Source organism: Sitophilus oryzae, unplaced genomic scaffold (assembly GCF_002938485.1).
Source record: "Sitophilus oryzae breed Bouriz unplaced genomic scaffold, Soryzae_2.0 scaffold_562_pilon_pilon, whole genome shotgun sequence".
In the NCBI taxonomy this organism is placed as follows: domain Eukaryota; kingdom Metazoa; phylum Arthropoda; class Insecta; order Coleoptera; family Curculionidae; genus Sitophilus; species Sitophilus oryzae.
In genome coordinates, this window is record NW_022147154.1 from 3477418 (window position 1) to 3495069 (window position 17652).

Sequence of the window (17652 nt, forward strand, 5' to 3'; positions counted from 1 at the left end):
ATGTTTAAGGTTGTAAAAAATACAGTTTAAAGATAAAATTTATTTAGGAATTAAGCTCTGCCAAAAGAGACAAACATTTATCTTTGAGAATAGTGACAGCTTCTTTGAATATAACTTCAGGTTGCATAGCTCCAACAGATTCAATTGTAACTGAAAAAATATCAAGAAAAACAAAATATTTCTAATTCATTACCTTCTGAATAAGTGCCTTTTGTTCCCTCAATTGAAGATATTTATTTATAACCCCACTTTGGGTCAATTAACGTTTTCTAAATTTCAGTATAGTTTACTACTTACATATAAAGTGATCCTGAATTTTAGACATAACTACCGAGTCTTTCAAGTCATCATATTTAAAAACATTTCTACTGCTTGTATCATATCTTGAATCCTTTACAACTGCAATTTTCTTGTTATTTTGTGTCCTTATAGTAATAACACTTGGTGAGAAACACTTCTGTAATCTATATGCTGCTTCATCTTCTACTGGTTTTACAATTTTAATATCTGGTAATAGGCGATAGAAAGCTGTTGCTAAAATTTAAAAAAATTAGTATATAATGATATATTTCTATTTTTCTATACCTACCTACTGGTGAAAATTTTGCATGGTCCCTTCCATTGCTTTTAACAGCAACAAGCTTGAGATCTAGTTCATGTCCAGGTCTCATCTTAGCTATCAAAATATCTGGATGAATAGGACCAACATCACTTTCTTTGAATTTACTTTTTTGATTCCCTGTGGGTATCCACTTTATATGTTTGGAATATACTGAAAAATACAGTATTAAATATTTATATATTTTTATTCATAATATACTTTGCTAATATTCGCATATTTTTAATTTATGTGAATATTTTACTAATATTAACATTCAAAAAAATAAATAAAATGTAAATAACATTGGGTAAATGGAAATAAATATGAATTTCTTATAATTTTTAAGTTGGCATAGTCTTACAATTCTATCATTTGTAATTATATCAGAGACATATCTGATTACATTAATTATTGTAACCCACATTTACTTAATATTTGGTGTTGCTGAGGTATTATAATCAACTTGGCTTTAGAGACTACTAAGCAAAAAAATGTGTATGTTCTTTTATTAAATTTTTATCAGAGTAGTTGTCTTGTTTATGAAATGAAAAGTACCTTACAAAAAATATCTTCTGATAAGCATATTTTTGAGAAAAAAAAAATTAACAAACCATCATCCAACGTATTCTTATTTTAAATAAAATCGATTTTTAATCTGAAAAAATAGTAATCTTTTATAACTAAACATACTAATAAACAATTTGACAGCTAAACTTTTTTAGAAAAAGTTTTTCTTTAAAACATCCACAATCTAGTATAAATTTTTTAACAACAAATTAAATTAGCATTCACGAATGTTTAAAAATTCATATTCGTTCTTATTTATACCCTTATATATGTATTTAAACAAAGCCAATACCTACCATTGGTATTTTTATAAATATCTTCTGCTCTAGAAGATTCCTTCTTGCTAGAGTCTTTATTATTAGAACACTTAATTTTCAATTCAAATTCTAAAGTATCCTTCTCATTTGCAGCTGCTGACCCTATAATTATACCTTAGATTAAAAATATTCTAAAACTAAAAAATTGAAAGGCAATACTTCATACAATTTGATTTATATTCAAATAATCTTGGATCAGCCTTGAGGGGTATAAGTCCTAAACGATGTGCTAAAATTTCATCTTGAATTATAGATGTGTTATTTAAAATATGAACTTTCTCAATTGCCATGCTAGGAACATCGCTAAGGATCAATCTTCGAAAAGTATTTGCTAGAAATGGATGAAGTCCAATCAAATCAAATTCCATTTCGTAGTTTTCATGACGAACTATAACAACTCTAAATATCTTTCTAAACTTTTTGATATCGAATTTATCGTCGAGTACTGTGGGGCTTGTTGAATTATTCTAGAATCAGTCAATCCTTATGTGAAATAAATATAAACGAGGGAAATAAAGTACTTACATTTACAATTTTATGTTCGTTCAGAATAATACGATGTTTCTCATCATGAAGAGTATCCATTATTTACCTGTTTAGTTGCAACAAGGGTTGCAAGAAAAGATGTCTTGTTTTACTTCGAGACGATACCACGACGATACAATCAAGATACAATCACAGTCTGGAATGTCTGGAGCACAAAACACATATACATAGTCTGGAAATCTGGTCTGGACAAAGGGAAGTCTGGAATAAAAAAGTATGGTTAACTTGTTATTTTACAAAATTTCTTCTCTTAATTTTAGCGGATTTAAGCTTAAATCATATATAAAATATATATGATGTTCCGTCATCTTAATTTTTTGCCTTCTTGTTCTTCTTTTGCCCGCATCCAGGCAGAGTAACACCGACGAAGATATTTATAATCTGTGGAAATGTTATTCAAGTTTTTGCTTTTTTTTCTGTCATTTGTCATAAATTAAAATTCCGATTGATTCTTGATTCGGTTTGGAGGTTATGTTTGGCTTGCATTTATGTGTTTGTTATTAACAATTTTACAAATATTTAATAAAAATGGACGTTAAAAAAGAATCCAATAAAGGAGACGAAGATGGAATAGAAATTATACAATTGGATATTGAAAACGACGATAAAATTAAAACTGAAACTCCAAAAACAGCTAAAGACCTTTTCTCAGATTTTAAGCCTGATTCAGGCAGCGATTTGGAGCACAACGACGAGGATGATACCGATGATGATGAAGATGATGATGAACCTCTAGCTAAGAGAATTAAAAAGGAAAATCCTGGTAAAACTGGAAAAAAGAGAAGAGACTCGAAGTCTAATGGTACCCCAAATAATAAGAAGGTATTTTAGTGAATATTCTGAGTTTTTACATTTTTGTTAAGTAATTGTTCTTGCTTACAGTACTTGCAGAAGTATAAGAAAGAATGGGAAGATATACCTTCAGTGAAGCCTTGGTTGTCTGAGAGTGTACATGGTGAAACCTACTTCTATTGTAAATTTTGTAAAAAAGACTATAAGTGTGGGAAATCTGAAGTATTTAAACATATGTCTTCTATGAAGCACAAAAGAAATACGACGCAGCCACCCTCTGAAAAAGTTATAAAAAAGGTGGGGAGTAATGTAAGATCATATTATGGAAATTTGTGTTGTGCTATAATTTTAATTTTTATTAATTTATTACTTATATTTTCAGCAAATGATGAAGTTTAGGGGTTTGCTATGCCCAGTAGTTACACCATTCGTTAAAGCTAGGACTAAAGATGTATGTTACGATTTGATTAAACCATATGTTAAATTTTTAAAAGCCTGTGGTGTAAAAGGCGTTCTAGGTAATCTAATTTCAAGCTGAATATTATACCATAGCATAATAAATTTCATTTTAGTAAATGATGTTTTGGGAGAAGGCATGTCTCTAACTATTAGTGAAAGAAAAAAAGTTTTGGAGTATTGGTGTAATTATTGTAAAGAATATGGTATATTTGTAATGGTCCAAATTGGTGGAGCTCCATTGAGAAGTGTTATTGAGTTGGTGAGTCGTTAACCAAATAAAAGTTATAATAAAATAATATACAATTTTTTAGGCAATGCATGCTGAGAAAACCGGTGTTGGAGCAGTTGTGCTTTTACCAGATCTGTACCACAGGCCACAAACCCATTTAGATTTAATTCGTTATATTAAAACAGTTTCCCATAATACTGGTTCAATGCCAGTGCTCTATCATCATTATCCTAAATATACAAATTTAAATAGTAAGTACCTATAAAATAGTTACACTGTAACGAGAGTTTGGTCTTTATAGTTGTTTAATGTTTTAGTTGACATGAAAAAATTCTTGTTGGATATAACAGGGGAGGTTGACACATTTGTAGGACTAATATATACAACAGGAGATTTACAAGAAACTGTATCTGTCATGGAATTAAATCCAGAGAAATTTATTGTCTTTATGGGAACAGATGAAGTAGATCATTTCATAAAAACATAATAATGTTTTATTTAAAACATTTTTTTCCAGGGTATGTTAGGAGCTGTTGCAAGTGGCTTCACTTGCGTTATGGGTAACAGCTTAAATATTTTACCTAAGCTTGCTGAGTCAATATGTTCATGTATGGAAAACGGCGAAATAAAGAGTGCACAGGCATCACAGACACTACTCACAAAAGCTATTACAAATATTTATAACCATGGTTAGTTTTTAATGTTCTAATAAAGTATTTAGTACACCCTTGGACATAACAGCCTAGTTAAAATGCTGCGTTTTAAGGGTGAACTTTAATACTTTAATACTTAGCCTCAAAATACAAATACAATGTATTTAGTAAATAAATATTTTTATTTTTAGGAGAAATGGTTCCAACATTAAAAGCCGCTATGAGCATTATTACAAAATTACCCATGGACACAGTAAGGGATCCATTACAAACGCTCTGGGATGGAACTGTGTCTAAAATGAGAGAAAAATTAAGAGAAATCGGTATTATATAAGAATTGTAGCCTAGAATACTGTGTATTTAAATATCAAGAATCTACATTCAAATGTAATTTTATAAACCTAAACAACTTTTTTGGAACACCTACAAACAAATTTTTATATTTTAAGTATTAGCTTGTAAGGGATGTTCAAAAAGGAAATGAGTTGTTGTTTTGATCAATTTTTTCCTTAAAATATCTGAAAATATCACTGAAGTTCAGTGTAATTGTGATTAAATGTCATAAAAAATACTTTTTTTACATATAAAGAAACTTAATATAATTTTAAATGTAATAGTTGTTCTATTTATTTTCAAAGATGACAGGCATATTTTTAAATAATTTAAAGACAGTAACCAGCAGCATTTGGAGGTTGAGCAGGTATTCCGCGCCTGTTCATGCGACAAACATGTTCTTCTAATCGTTGTGCAGTTAATGTATAATCGAAACCATCAGACACATCAACGTAAGCTGACCACAGTTTCTCTGCTGGTGCTGATGCTCTTGGCCAAATTCTTTGGACAACGTTGTATTCGTTAACGACTTCGGTCCACATACAAGCTTCCCCTAAAATTTAAAATTTTCAAATTTCTATTTATGTAACACACAATACACAAATATGTTAACATCTGTATTATCTACGAGCTACGAGTATGATATACGCAATATAGCTAGGGTTGCCAGATTGATTTAGTTAAATTCCGAGGGGGGCAAAAAAATGCGAGACCAAAAAAAATGACGCTTAAAAAAAATACGCACCAGAACCTCCTTCCTATTCCACATTTGCTAGAATAGCGTTTGGAAACTAAATTAGAACTCTACATTCCATAATTAAAATAAATCATAGTCAACGCATGTTTTATTGACAGAAGCACAAGCAACATAAACGAAGATAGTTAATAATACCACAAATAATACCAAAATATCATAAATCAAGGTAAATAATTAGATATAAACGCTTAAACGCACGAAGCTAATTCGAAAAATTGTGATGGAAAGAAAATGTGTTAAGCATAAATGTGTATTTTTGTACTTTGTGAATTTTATAACGTTTTCCGGGATAGTATAATTCAAGGCTCCGGGACAACTTATTATCCGATATTTTCCCGGAAATTCCGGACGCCCGCCGACCCTAAATTTACAGGGTATTTCAAAAAACGTGCCATCTCCCGTGGGGAGATTCCTCACGTAATCAATCAACGATTCATATCAACGGGTCCGATTCTGCTTTGTTTCGTAGCTACAGGAGGTATTTTTATTTTATATATTCTCTTCCAGGTGCTTTTAGCGATTCAAATGAAATTTGGAGGGTAAAAATTAAACTTGTGTCTAGCCCTAGCGGGCAACTATTAAGCCCGACCAATCACGTTAGAGTTTTTGACAAACACAAATGAATTAACACACTCCAAATAATCACGCTAACCAACCTGATTGGTCAAGCTTAATAGTTGACTGCTAGGACTAGACACTTCTAAAAGTTAATATGAGTGCTACATATTTTAATGCTAAAAAAAGTGTCGACAGATACACCAGGGACGTGCTGGTGGGTTATCACTGGAATATTTTTCTAAAAAAACGTGCGCCAATGACTTTTTTCTTATAAGCAAAGTGTGTAGGCTTGCTTATGTGCTTTTGTATGTATCTTTTGATATTTTTCCCATTTTGATCTCCTCGATGAGATAAACACAGTTTTAGTAATGACAATAAAATAAAAATAAAATTAATAAATTGTTTATTGAATGTAATTTATTAGTAAGTTTTATTAAAATTTATACCACTGATGTAAAGTGGGTCTGCTGGGTTTGTGTCTATGAAAGGAATGCGGACAAAAAACATTTAAATAAACAGCAATATATTTTATACGTTGACTTGACGAGTACGACAACCGCAAATCGCTCCGCCCACTCATTTTATTGGCTACTTGCAAATTTGTCGAATTTTTATTGACGGGACGCGTCCTCTAATTGTACGGGGTGGACCATTTTGGTTGTTTCTATAGGCTATCTAGGAAACCGTAAGAAATATTCAAATTTTGATGCCGCAGTCTCAGGTTCTTTTTTTGAAAAAATCACAATGCCGCAAACGGATCGTGGCTATCTTGATCAGTTTCGAAGCTACAGGGGGATTCTCAAATTTTATACTTTTTGAAAGTGTTCGATAGTTTGTTTATTTCAGCAACTACGCAAAAATGAAATATACTTTCTATGGGCACTTTTCTGTGTAGAATGCAGTGGCGTAGTCAGACTTTTTTCGAAAAAAATATTTTTTTTAGATATTAACTATACTTCTGTTTTTTTAAATAGAACCCCCTGTATATTTTTAAACTTCCTGATTCAGCTTGGCATGGGTTTCTCGAAAATATATAACACTCTATATATATTTTCACTATTAACCTCAACATTTCCAATTTTTCTTAAAATATCCAGTTAGTATAGTAGGCCGCGCCGAGTAACAAAGTAAACGGTTGTCATGTCATGGTGATCGGCACATACCTTTGATAGATGCGTGACATTTCATTTCAACAGGTTGAAGTGTGTGTATTTTAAATAATAAAATATGAGTAAATTTGAAAGTTTTGAGAAATATAATATGTTAGAATGTTATATTGAGTCTAAGAAACATAAGCAAATGGCAGCTGATTTATATTTTGAGCGGTATTTTGAGCGCGAGCAACCAAACCCAGCCATTTTTAAAAGGTCAGAAAATGGTTTAATCCTAGCCACCTCAGTCACCTGATATCACTCTTTTAGACTTCTTTCTCTATGGCTTTCTGAAAAACGGAATTTATCGAAATGCAAATTTATTAGAAGAGTTACAAAATAGTTTTGTTGTGGCTTTGCAAAGTGTAACCAACATACACATTCGAAATGCTGTTAGAGGCGGCGTGCAGAGACGGTGCCAACTCCGTCTAGATAATAATGGGCAGCAGTTTGAACATTTAATGTAGTCTTTGTGTTTTTATTAGCCGACCATACCAATAGGTATGATAGGCTATTAAGATTGGCAAAAAAAAGTTTTATTTAATTTCACTCAAAATGAGTTATTTGGATCATAAATGACCTAAATACAACATATTTTCATGGTGTCTGTCTATAGTCTGTCCGTCTGTAACACGATAACTCAAAAACCGCTGAACCGATTTTAACCAAATTTGGCACAAAAATACTGTGGCACCCGAGAATCTGGCCATTAGTTTTTGGTGGGGGTGGGGGGTTGGTAAGGGGGTATGGGAGGGGGTTAACATTTTTAAAAAATCGTAACTCCAAAATTACAGTAGCTAGCGAAACGCGGTTTCCAAATTAAGATTAAGAATAATATTTCCAACAATATTTGTAATAACTTCAAGATCAGTCAAAGTCGCAGTTTTCGAGATATTAACATATTTTAGTATGGGCGGCTATACGTGCCTCCCGGCGCCAATTTTTTTTTATATTAACTGAGAAGCCCGATTGAAATAACCTGTTGAGTTTGTATTAAAATATGTTCTTTTGTTTCTGTCACACTTATTTTTTATTTGCTTCGTATTTTTCGAATTTATTTAATTGCTAATACATGGATTAATTTGAAAGTAGATATTCGCTTGTTTCCTTTAATACTCGGCATGACCTATCAAGAGGAAAGTCGATATCTTTAAATAAATTGGAATTTTAAGGTTAATAGTGGAAATAAATATATAGTGTTATATATTTTCGAGAAGCCCATGGCAAACTGAATCAGGAAATTTAAAAATATACAGGGGGTTGTATTTAAAAAAACATAAGTATAGTTAATATCTGAAAAAAAAAAATTTTTTTTCGAAAAAAGTCTGACTACGCCACTGCATTCTACACAGAAAAGTGCCTTTAGAATGTTAATTCATTTTTGCCTAGTTGTTGAAATAAACATACTCTCGAACATCTTCAAAAAGTACAAAATTTGAGAATCCCCCTGTAGCTTCGAAACCGATCAAGCTAGCCACGATTCGTTTGCGGCATTGTGATTTTTTTAAAAAAAGAACCCGAGACTACAATATCAAAATTTGAATATTTCTCACGGTTTCCTAGATACCCTATAGAAACAAGCAAAATGGTCCACCCTGTACAGTGCTACATCAAATTCTCCAAGATAATAATGGTTAAGATAATTACAAAAGACCTATATTTTTTAAAGTTTTAACATCTTATTGTAACTTTAAAACTATGCATTTCCGCACTCATATGTTTATAGGAACTTTTTTTATATTTTTTGATTAGTAATCAATGAGTACTTTTTAAAAGAGTAAATTTTGGCAAGTTAATTTAATGTAAGTTTTCAAGGTTGCAATTAGAATTGGGTTAAGACAAATGAATTAAATTGCATTTTTTTCAAAACGCCAACAATAGAACATTCAAAATTTTGCCAGCAAAAGAAAAAAGTCAGTGGAGCACATATTTTTTTTAGAAAAATATTCTAGTGATAACCCATATGCACGTCCGTGGTGAATATGTCGACACTTTTTTAGCATTAAAATATGTCGTACTTATAGTAAATTTTACCCCCAAAATTTCATTCGAATCGCTAAAACCACTTGGAAGAAAATTATAATAAATCGAAACAAAACTTTAACTCCTTGTAGCTACGAAATCTTATTTTTGCGAGAGAAATCTCCCCACGAGAGATGGCACATGTTTTTGGAAACCACCCATAGTATGCAATCAACACCATGCATCGTCCTAATACATGGTCGTAATCTTAGGTTTGAATCGTAATCGTCGCGCGTCGTAACAAATGACAAAATAATTTAGTTTCAAAACACCATATCAGAACATTTTTGGTTTATGTAGATTATTTTGATTTTAAATAACAGCTTTTTGTCACTATAGATCTTTAAAAACAAAATTAATGGCCGCGGCCCCACAGAGAGCGATTTTGCGTGAAAAGCGTTTAAGCGTCTTTTGCGACTATAAACAAAAGTAACAGGATTATATGAGTCTTATATGAGTGACTCGGTGAAAAACGTATAGCGTTTAGCGTTTTTTAATATAATATAACCATAGAGTTAAATATACCTGACTGTTTTTAAAAATATAAACGTTAACTGTTTAAACATTTTACACGCAAAATCGCTCTACTCGCTTTCTGTGTAGCCGTCGGATTATATTAGTTTCCTCTTGTTCTCGATCTTATGTCAACTATGCGTAAAGCTGAAATTAATCATCCATAAATTGAGGAAAGTTTATTAGGACTGAGTGTAATATTAGTTGCATACTGTCTCACGACATCACAAATGAGTAAAGTCTGTCCATCGAGTCAGGGAAGATTTTGACAAACGACGTAAAAATAGACAGAAAATAGCTACCATTTACCTGTGAGTTAAAATAACTGTCATGGATCCTATTGATAGACAGATTATACCATTTTTAAGTGATTTTATTACTTGACTTGGATCTTAAATCTTGTAACAAAATTTCCGTTATAATTAAAAATTAAAAAAAAAGCTCTCCTTCACAGGAAACGAATTAAGTGTGCTTATTTAAAACACTGTCGATTCTTTATATAGTATGTTCAACGAGAAGATACACGGCAGTGACAGTTGTATTTTGATGCACACATAAACCAAACCAAACGTATTTGGGTAAAATGCATTTTCTGTCATTTTTTAGAAACTATTGGTAGTCTGGCGAAATTCGAAATCTTCCCAGAAGGTGAATTCAGACCATCGCAGGAAAAGCAGAACGGCAGATCGGCGTATCTTTAGCAATTTTATTGTATTAGGTAAAATTTTTCGAAAATGTATCTGTCAAAAATTTCAGCCAATAAAACTTCTGGAAATTGATACACCGATCCGTGGTTCTGGCCTTTCCTACGATGCTGTGGTTTCACATGGGTTTCACCCTGACCAGAGACATCTGCTCTGACTACAGACACAGCACATAAAACTAAAGTTCAGTTTTCTACGCAAAAACAATCTTTCCGATGAAATAAGAGTATAAGACAGTCACATTTGTCTGAAAATTGAATTGAAAAGTTTTGTTATGATATGTTCGATGTAGTCTGTTGACATATACGTATATTCTCTTACTGGATAAATTAAAATTCGTTGGTAATAGTACGGATCACATACCTCCAAGTACGAGATTTTGTTCTTCTTCATTACCACCAAAATTCGTTGGATCACATTCATAAAATCCTTGCCAATCTCCTCCAGTTTGAAGATGGTCTAAATACCAACAGGCTGATAGTAGAGCTGGTTTATTAGATTCCGTTACCTATTTTATATATATAAAAATAATTAATAAAAATATAATATATCATTACGAACTAACGCTTTTCATTGTTTCGACCCACTTGAAGTTCCCATAATCTCTCCAAACATGTACGATAGTATCGTTGGGCAAAGTTACTCCGTTTACAAATACTTCTTCCCAAACAATTGAATTGAACTTCAAAGAATTCGCTGAATTGATTATTTTTTGAATATAATAGCTTTCCAAGTCTTCATATGTACTTATGTTATTAGATGCCATATACTTAACTATATCTTCATTATTTTCCCTAAAACACATCTTTTCAATAATTGTAGGTACTTTAAGATTATCAATCTTGTATTTTTTACCAGCACTCAAAACCAACTTCATCACCACCAAGATGGATGTAAGCGTCCTTAAATACACCCCTCACCTCGGATAATAGATCGTTTAGAAAAGTGTAAGTCTCTGTTTTCGTAGGGTCCAGAGGTCCCAAAGCTCCAGATTGTACAGCAGAACAATCTGTTAAAATTTCTGGATGTGAAGCACCCCATGATCTAGTGTGTCCTGTTAATGATAATGTTGTTTTTACGGATAAAGAATTAAAAGTTGCATTTATATGGAAGCTTACCAGGTGTATCAATTTCTGGCATTACTCTGATACCTCTTTGTCTGGCATATTCGATAACGGCCTGCACATCAGTGGTATTGTAGACATAAAGTTCTGGATCATAAGCACCATATTGGCTGTAAAAATTTTATAGTTGCTTAAAATAATAGGTTACCTATTATATTATTACATTATTATCACTGTTATATTTTTTCGTCGAATAGATTATATATAGATACCTACCTAAGTTCTGGAAATTTTTGGCTGACAAAAGGAAAGCTCTGATCATCAACCAAATGCCAGTGAAAGACGTTCATTTTATTGTATTCGAGTGCATCTATAATTTGATAGATTTGTTTCAAAGGAATAAAATGTCTAGAGGTGTCTAGAAGCAATCCTCTATGCTTGTATCTAGGATAATCATATATATCCGTGCTGTTAAGACGAATCTACAAGAAAAACACCATTAAATCTATCTTTCCATTCCAATTTTAAAACATTTTGAAGTTTTACCCTTACAGTATATCCATCGGATCCTAAATAAAGTAACTGTGAAAATGACTCTAGACCTCTTAAAATACCCCATATAGAGGATGATGCGAGTTGGACAGCTGATAGAGTAACATTTAATATGTCTAAAAAATAATAACTAATAATTTTTTTAATATTTCAATGTTTTTTGAAGTGAACTTCTTTACGCGCGATGGGAGTAAACATTGAAGGTCGTGACACACGAGACGCGAATGTCACGATAATAATTTATAATCTATGTGGGTCGATTTCGGCTTAATTGGGGACGGGCTACATGATGACGCTCTCATTTTTTCGAACCGATGCCCCTAAATAGACGAAATCATCAGGATTTTCCTTAATTATGGGTCGATTGGAACCAAACTAGGTAAGTGGATAGAGGTACTAGAATGGAGTGCATATACGGACAGACAGGCAGGCGGACAGACAGACAGACGGAAGTAAGAAGAAATTTCACTTCAAATGCGCACATAGTGCACACACAATTTTTTTTATTTTCTACTACTGTATAATGAATTCATAAATAATAATGAATTGATGATGAAATATTTAATAGATAATACCGTATGGCTATGAAATGACAATCGATGACATTTCCCATATAAATTTACATATAAAATGACAGCGATCTTCATTTCATAGCCATCGCTGAGGCCGTTTTTATTCGATCATACGGTAGTTATGTAGTATTCAATATTGAATATTAGTTTTTGTTACAGTTGGGTGTTACCTTTGTTACCTTTGTTACCTTTGGTCTTACAACAGCAAAATAAAACACTAATTAACCACAATACGTGTTTTACATTTAAATACTGAACGCGCGTTTCGCTAACCATGTTAGCAATTGCTAGCAGATGATTAAAACTGGTAATGTTAACATGGTTAGCAAAACGCACGTAATGTGTTTAAAAAGAAAAGTATTTTGGTGTATGTATTTTGTATTATGATCATAGAAATTACGATGAATTAGTGTTCTATTTTACCAGTTTTTATTATATGTATATATATATATATCTTACTTATTTAAAATTTTGTGAAGTGATTACTCATTGATTTAGGAGAAACATTTTTAAGTCTTCGAAAATTTAAAAGTATTTTTAAGTATTGGGAAATTAATTATATAAATGTTAGCATAATAAATTATAAAATTTTTAATAAGTATACTTTTTTTAATCGCAAGTATTTTTTTATTATTATTGTCCATATCATAATTTGAAATATACTGCATTCAATTTAAGAAAAATCAGATAAAGTCATAGAACGTCAATTATTGATTATTTCAAGTAGGCATTTATATAATATGTTTATATAGACTAATATTTGAATTTTTAAAATATGACGTTATCATCAATTTTGAAATAAAATAGGTATTTGATATGTTTCAAAATTTCTTTGAATAAAATTATCGACAGTAAAATTTATAGTAAAATTACAAAAAATATTAGTACTAAATATGTGCAAAAATATTGTAATTTGTTTACTAACTTTATTATTTATACAACTTTATGTATAACGTACATAAAATTGTATAAATAATAAAGGAAAAAAAAATAAAAATATCTATTTCAAAATGATACCACTTTGTTCATATTATTTTGTATTTTCAACTTACATGTCTCATTAATATCTAAACTAGGGTAGTCATTATCTGAACATTCTCCATTCAAGTTAACTGTTATATTTGTTATCAAACCCAAGTTCGATCCTTCAGTCAAATTCGCCCTAAATGACTTAAGTCGACGAACTGTCGCTTGTGAAATGGTATTTTGTTGAAGTATTTTGAAGTACCTTTCGAAAGCATTTTGTAGAATAAGACAATTTCCACTGTTCTCTGCAAGCTGAATAAATATGAATTGCATAAATATAAATAGCTTGTTTTAGTAATTATAAAATATTAAATACTTAATTTATATACTTACTAAAAATGTAAAATTTTCTGGAGTAATAACAAAATAATCTTCTGATTTCACTTGGTCTTGTGGTTTTGGCCAAATCTCTCCCTTTGTGGCCACATATAACGGCCCCGGATTCACTATATAACAATCAACACACTCGGTAAAAATCAGGGCTACCGCCACACTTATCAAAACCTTCATTATATCGCTTCTGTATTATCACTGCGCTTGATATACACCAATACAAAAAATTTAAAGAAATCAAATACTGTTATCTTCCTGTATATAAGCTATCGATATCATTTTACTAAAGATATATATTTTTTAAATTACTTTCCTAGATACATTTGAATAATTAAAATAAATGAGTATAGTGCTATTTAAATAAATTAAATTTTGTACCTATTTGTTTAAAAAATCGTGGGTCTTCCCCGTTAACGTTTATTTTATAATATACCGGCCATCTTATCTAATGTATTCGTTTGTAGTCTCACAAACTACTGAAAACATCATTTTGATTATATAGCTATAAAATTGGCAATTTGAGGTCAGTTTATTATTATTATTAACTTGGTTTATTATTATTATTATACCGGGGTCGTCCGCTTAATTTAAATATCGGAGGGCAACAAAATTGTTGTACAGCTTGTTAAATGGGGGAGGGGGGGAGGAGGGGGGCAAATAGACGCAACTAAAATTTTGTCTACCCATCAGTCACACGGGTCACGAGCCGCCACTGGAAACAGGAAGTTTTTTATGTTATGTTTTTATGTGGATAAATAAAAAAGTTATAGAGGTGATCATGTCATCAAACTCTTGAAAAACACTTGGTAGGTATAAATTATTTATTTGCGGATTATTATTAATGTTTTATAAATAGTGCTGCTGTTGAATAAAATTTGATGTATAATATAAGCACTTATATTTGACAGTTTAAAAGATATTGGAGAATAAATGAAATATTAATGAACAATGAATAATATTGCATTGTAACTATTTCAAAAAAATCTTATCATTAAAGAGCACTCTACAAAGTAATTTAGGTTATTTTTTTTAAAACTGATCAATCAACGATTGTCTTATTTTATTTACTTATACTTGTAATGCTAATAAGAGTAACAATAAGTGCATTAAATATTTGTATAGGTAGGTATATATCTCTTGTTTATCTTTGTGGTAATTATATAGTCGAAGTCGATTATTTCACTTGTTTAAAAGTGATAATATATTGTTTCCTAATTATAATATACATTTTGGAACAGAATTTTTATTATAAGATTTCTTAAAACAGAGATATTTCTGATTAAAACTGCTCTCTGGTCCGGCAATAGTGCGTCGGGCAGATTCTGTAGCTCCTAGAATAAAAAACTTGGAAATTTTGGTTAAGTGTAAATCTAAAATATGTACAAAGATGTATTTCAGGAAAATATTTTAACTTGTGGTGGCTCAAAAAAGTGTGAGTGGATCCGGATGATTTTTTTTAAAAGGAAGACCCTGTATATTATTGCATTTTTGGCTTACTTTCAGATCACTTTATAATCTGAGATATGAATAAATATATTTCGATAGTTTTTTCGATTTATAGCAAAGTAAGTACAGACCATCAAAAGTAAATATCTAATATGGTTTTGATTTTAGGACAGTTCTTGAATTTTTAATAATTTTTTTAAAAAAGGCTGAAAATATATATTTTTTATTTATTTATTAATATCTCTGAAACTATCGAAATATATACTCATATCTTAGGATTTTGTAAAGTGATCTGAAAAGAAGCCAAAAATGCAATAATATACCGAGTGTTCCATTTAATAAAATTCATCCCGATCGACTCACACTTTTTTGAGCCACCCTATAGAAGTTAAAATATTTTCCTGGAATACATCCTAGAACATACTTTAGATCTGCACTTAAACAAAATTCCCAAGTTTGTTATTCTAGGACCTACAGATGCCCGACGCACTATTGCCGGACCCTGGTAGAATGATCGTATTTTTTGATTATCTCTTGTATTATTAAGATTTTAGTCGCAATATCCGGGACCGTTGGGTGGTTCAGCTCCTATATTACGTCTGTTCATTCTACAAGTGTGTTCTTCTAGTCTTCTAGCTACCTCATCTAAATCGGGATCTTTATTTTTGGCAGACCAAAGCTTCTCAGCTGGGGCTGACGCTCTGGGCCAAACCCTGGATATTAAATTGTGTTCGTTGACAACTTCACCCCACATACAAGCATCACCTATAAAAAATTATCAAATATGTTAGATACACAAATAGACAAATCATATAATAATGCTGATATAATTATTTTTAAGTACGTACATAATAATAGGTTTAAAACAACAACTTTTTTTAAAATAATTTTAAGTAAACATAATTAAGACTGAATATTGTATGTAAAAAGTACACTTTTAATTGCATTATAATTTATTTAAAGTCGTTTTTTATTATACCAAAGATATACTGTATCTAATTTATTTTGTGGAATTTATAAAGCTACCTGTTAGTTATTAAATACACTTACTATATTATCCAACCAGAAAATCACAAATTAGTATTTAATGTGGTCTACGGTACTTCCCTTAGTACTAATATTATTAGCGAGAAGTATATGTAATTAACTACAGAATGACGCAGATTTAACTAAGAAAACCGTCAGTCTTATTTGCGTAATTCATTTTGATTTTTAATAATCACTAATATCAATTCTTTCTCATCGATATTTCCTGAATTCCTAAAATATCTTGAATACTTATTATTATAGTGCAATAATATTGGAAATTCAATCTCAACGAAATACCGTAGGATCGAAAAAAAAACGGCGTTCAGTTGGCTTGAAAATGAACATCCATGACATTCCCCATATAATTTTACATATAAAATGTCGCTGACGCCATTTTTTTCCATATTGTATTTTGATCGAATTTTCAATTCTTTATATTGAAGTTTATACATTATTGAACGCTTTACATCCAAAATTTAAATTGTTGAGTTTTGTTGGCCTCTTCCAGTTATTATGTATTTAAATATAGCTTTATTCAGACAATAAACAAGTTAGTGCATTATAAAAATGTTTAAATAACGAACTAATGGAAACTATTAATGTTTTATTACCTCCTAATACAAGATTCTGTTGGTTTTCTGTCCCATTGAACACGGAGGGATCACAGTTGTAAAAAGATGTCCAATCTCCTCCAGATTGAATGTTATCCAAGTACCAACAGGAAGACAAAAGAGCTTGATATCCTGATTCTGTAACCTACTTAAAAAATATTTGTCTTATTTTAAAATATATTTGTATTGACATTTTTTAGTTTCGAATCAGTTTGCTTTTAAAACGCATGGATAGTTATAAGTATGTAAATTATAACAGAATTATATAGCCTATAGTAGTGAGTAGTAGATTATAATAATACTTCCTACATTTTTTATTGTCTCTTTCCAGTCACCTTTCCAGACTTGAACCACTGTACTTTGTGGTAATTTAACACCATTATGAAATACTTCCTCCCATACAATTGAGTTTAGTTTTAACTTTTCAGTCATATCGACAATTTTCTGCACATAATAACTTTCTAAGGCGAAATAACTAGATATATTGTACTTTTTCATGAACTCAGTAATGTTCTGACTCCCCATCCTGCAGAAAAAAATACCAGCAACTATCTCTAATCATAAATTAGACTAAAAATTATTTCAAACCAGCAAGTAAAGTCAACTTCATCTCCTCCAAGATGCAAAAACTGATCTTTAAATAAGACTTTCACTTCAGCAAGCAAATTGTTCATAAAACTATAAGTTTCGGCCTTTGTTGGATCCAAAGGACCGAAAGTATCAAGTTCCTGGCATTCAGTTAAAAGCTCGGGATGTGATACTCCCCAAGATCTTGTATGACCTTAAACATAATTTTTTATATACAGGGTGTCCCAGG

At 31.0% G+C, this 17652-nt stretch overlaps 4 protein-coding genes across 10 annotated transcripts in view; 1 reads left to right on the forward strand and 3 right to left on the reverse strand.

Moving 5' to 3' along the window:
* Positions 1 to 25: 25 nt before the first annotated feature.
* LOC115887279 (DNA-directed RNA polymerases I and III subunit RPAC1) lies at positions 26 to 2300 on the reverse strand. The gene is made up of 6 exons (XM_030906665.1): positions 2011 to 2300; positions 1652 to 1952; positions 1465 to 1587; positions 590 to 772; positions 298 to 534; positions 26 to 150 (listed from the first exon to the last, which is right to left on the reverse strand). Exons 1-6 carry the CDS (start codon positions 2068 to 2070, stop codon positions 44 to 46), a joined length of 1011 nt encoding a protein of 336 aa, XP_030762525.1. The 5' UTR covers positions 2071 to 2300; the 3' UTR covers positions 26 to 43.
* Positions 2301 to 2458: 158 nt separating this feature from the next.
* LOC115887278 (N-acetylneuraminate lyase-like) lies at positions 2459 to 4831 on the forward strand. Of its 2 annotated transcripts, none has more exons than XM_030906663.1 (8): positions 2459 to 2853; positions 2914 to 3132; positions 3206 to 3341; positions 3396 to 3541; positions 3594 to 3762; positions 3829 to 3974; positions 4029 to 4200; positions 4356 to 4831. In XM_030906663.1, exons 1-8 carry the CDS (start codon positions 2560 to 2562, stop codon positions 4496 to 4498), a joined length of 1425 nt encoding a protein of 474 aa, XP_030762523.1. In that variant the 5' UTR covers positions 2459 to 2559; the 3' UTR covers positions 4499 to 4831. The 2 variants fall into 2 exon arrangements, with proteins under 2 accessions (XP_030762523.1, XP_030762524.1); XM_030906664.1 differs by having other exon boundaries at positions 2460 to 2853; positions 2914 to 3120.
* On the reverse strand, positions 4764 to 13986 carry LOC115887275 (beta-hexosaminidase subunit alpha-like). Of its 2 annotated transcripts, none has more exons than XM_030906660.1 (9): positions 13750 to 13986; positions 13443 to 13668; positions 11813 to 11934; positions 11543 to 11748; positions 11321 to 11436; positions 11058 to 11256; positions 10768 to 10996; positions 10566 to 10710; positions 4764 to 5050 (listed from the first exon to the last, which is right to left on the reverse strand). In XM_030906660.1, the coding sequence occupies exons 1-9, from the start codon at positions 13924 to 13926 to the stop codon at positions 4827 to 4829; spliced, it is 1644 nt and encodes a 547-aa protein (XP_030762520.1). In that variant the 5' UTR covers positions 13927 to 13986; the 3' UTR covers positions 4764 to 4826. The 2 variants fall into 2 exon arrangements, with proteins under 2 accessions (XP_030762520.1, XP_030762521.1); XM_030906661.1 differs by having other exon boundaries at positions 11819 to 11934; positions 13750 to 13985.
* Positions 13987 to 15581: 1595 nt separating this feature from the next.
* The window catches only part of LOC115887309 (beta-hexosaminidase subunit beta-like), a 274263-nt gene continuing 272192 nt past the window's right edge, over positions 15582 to 17652 (reverse strand). For 3 of the 5 annotated variants that reach the window (XM_030906702.1, XM_030906701.1, XM_030906704.1), the window contains exons 7-10: positions 17424 to 17616; positions 17145 to 17361; positions 16836 to 16980; positions 15582 to 15960 (exon numbers count right to left, since the gene is read on the reverse strand). In XM_030906702.1, coding sequence (XP_030762562.1) covers positions 15746 to 15960; positions 16836 to 16980; positions 17145 to 17361; positions 17424 to 17616 — 770 coding nt within the window. In that variant the 3' untranslated portion in view covers positions 15582 to 15745. Of the gene's footprint in view, positions 15961 to 16835; positions 16984 to 17144; positions 17362 to 17423; positions 17617 to 17652 lie in introns of those variants that run through there. The other 2 variants (XM_030906705.1, XM_030906706.1) reach the window with 2 other exon arrangements.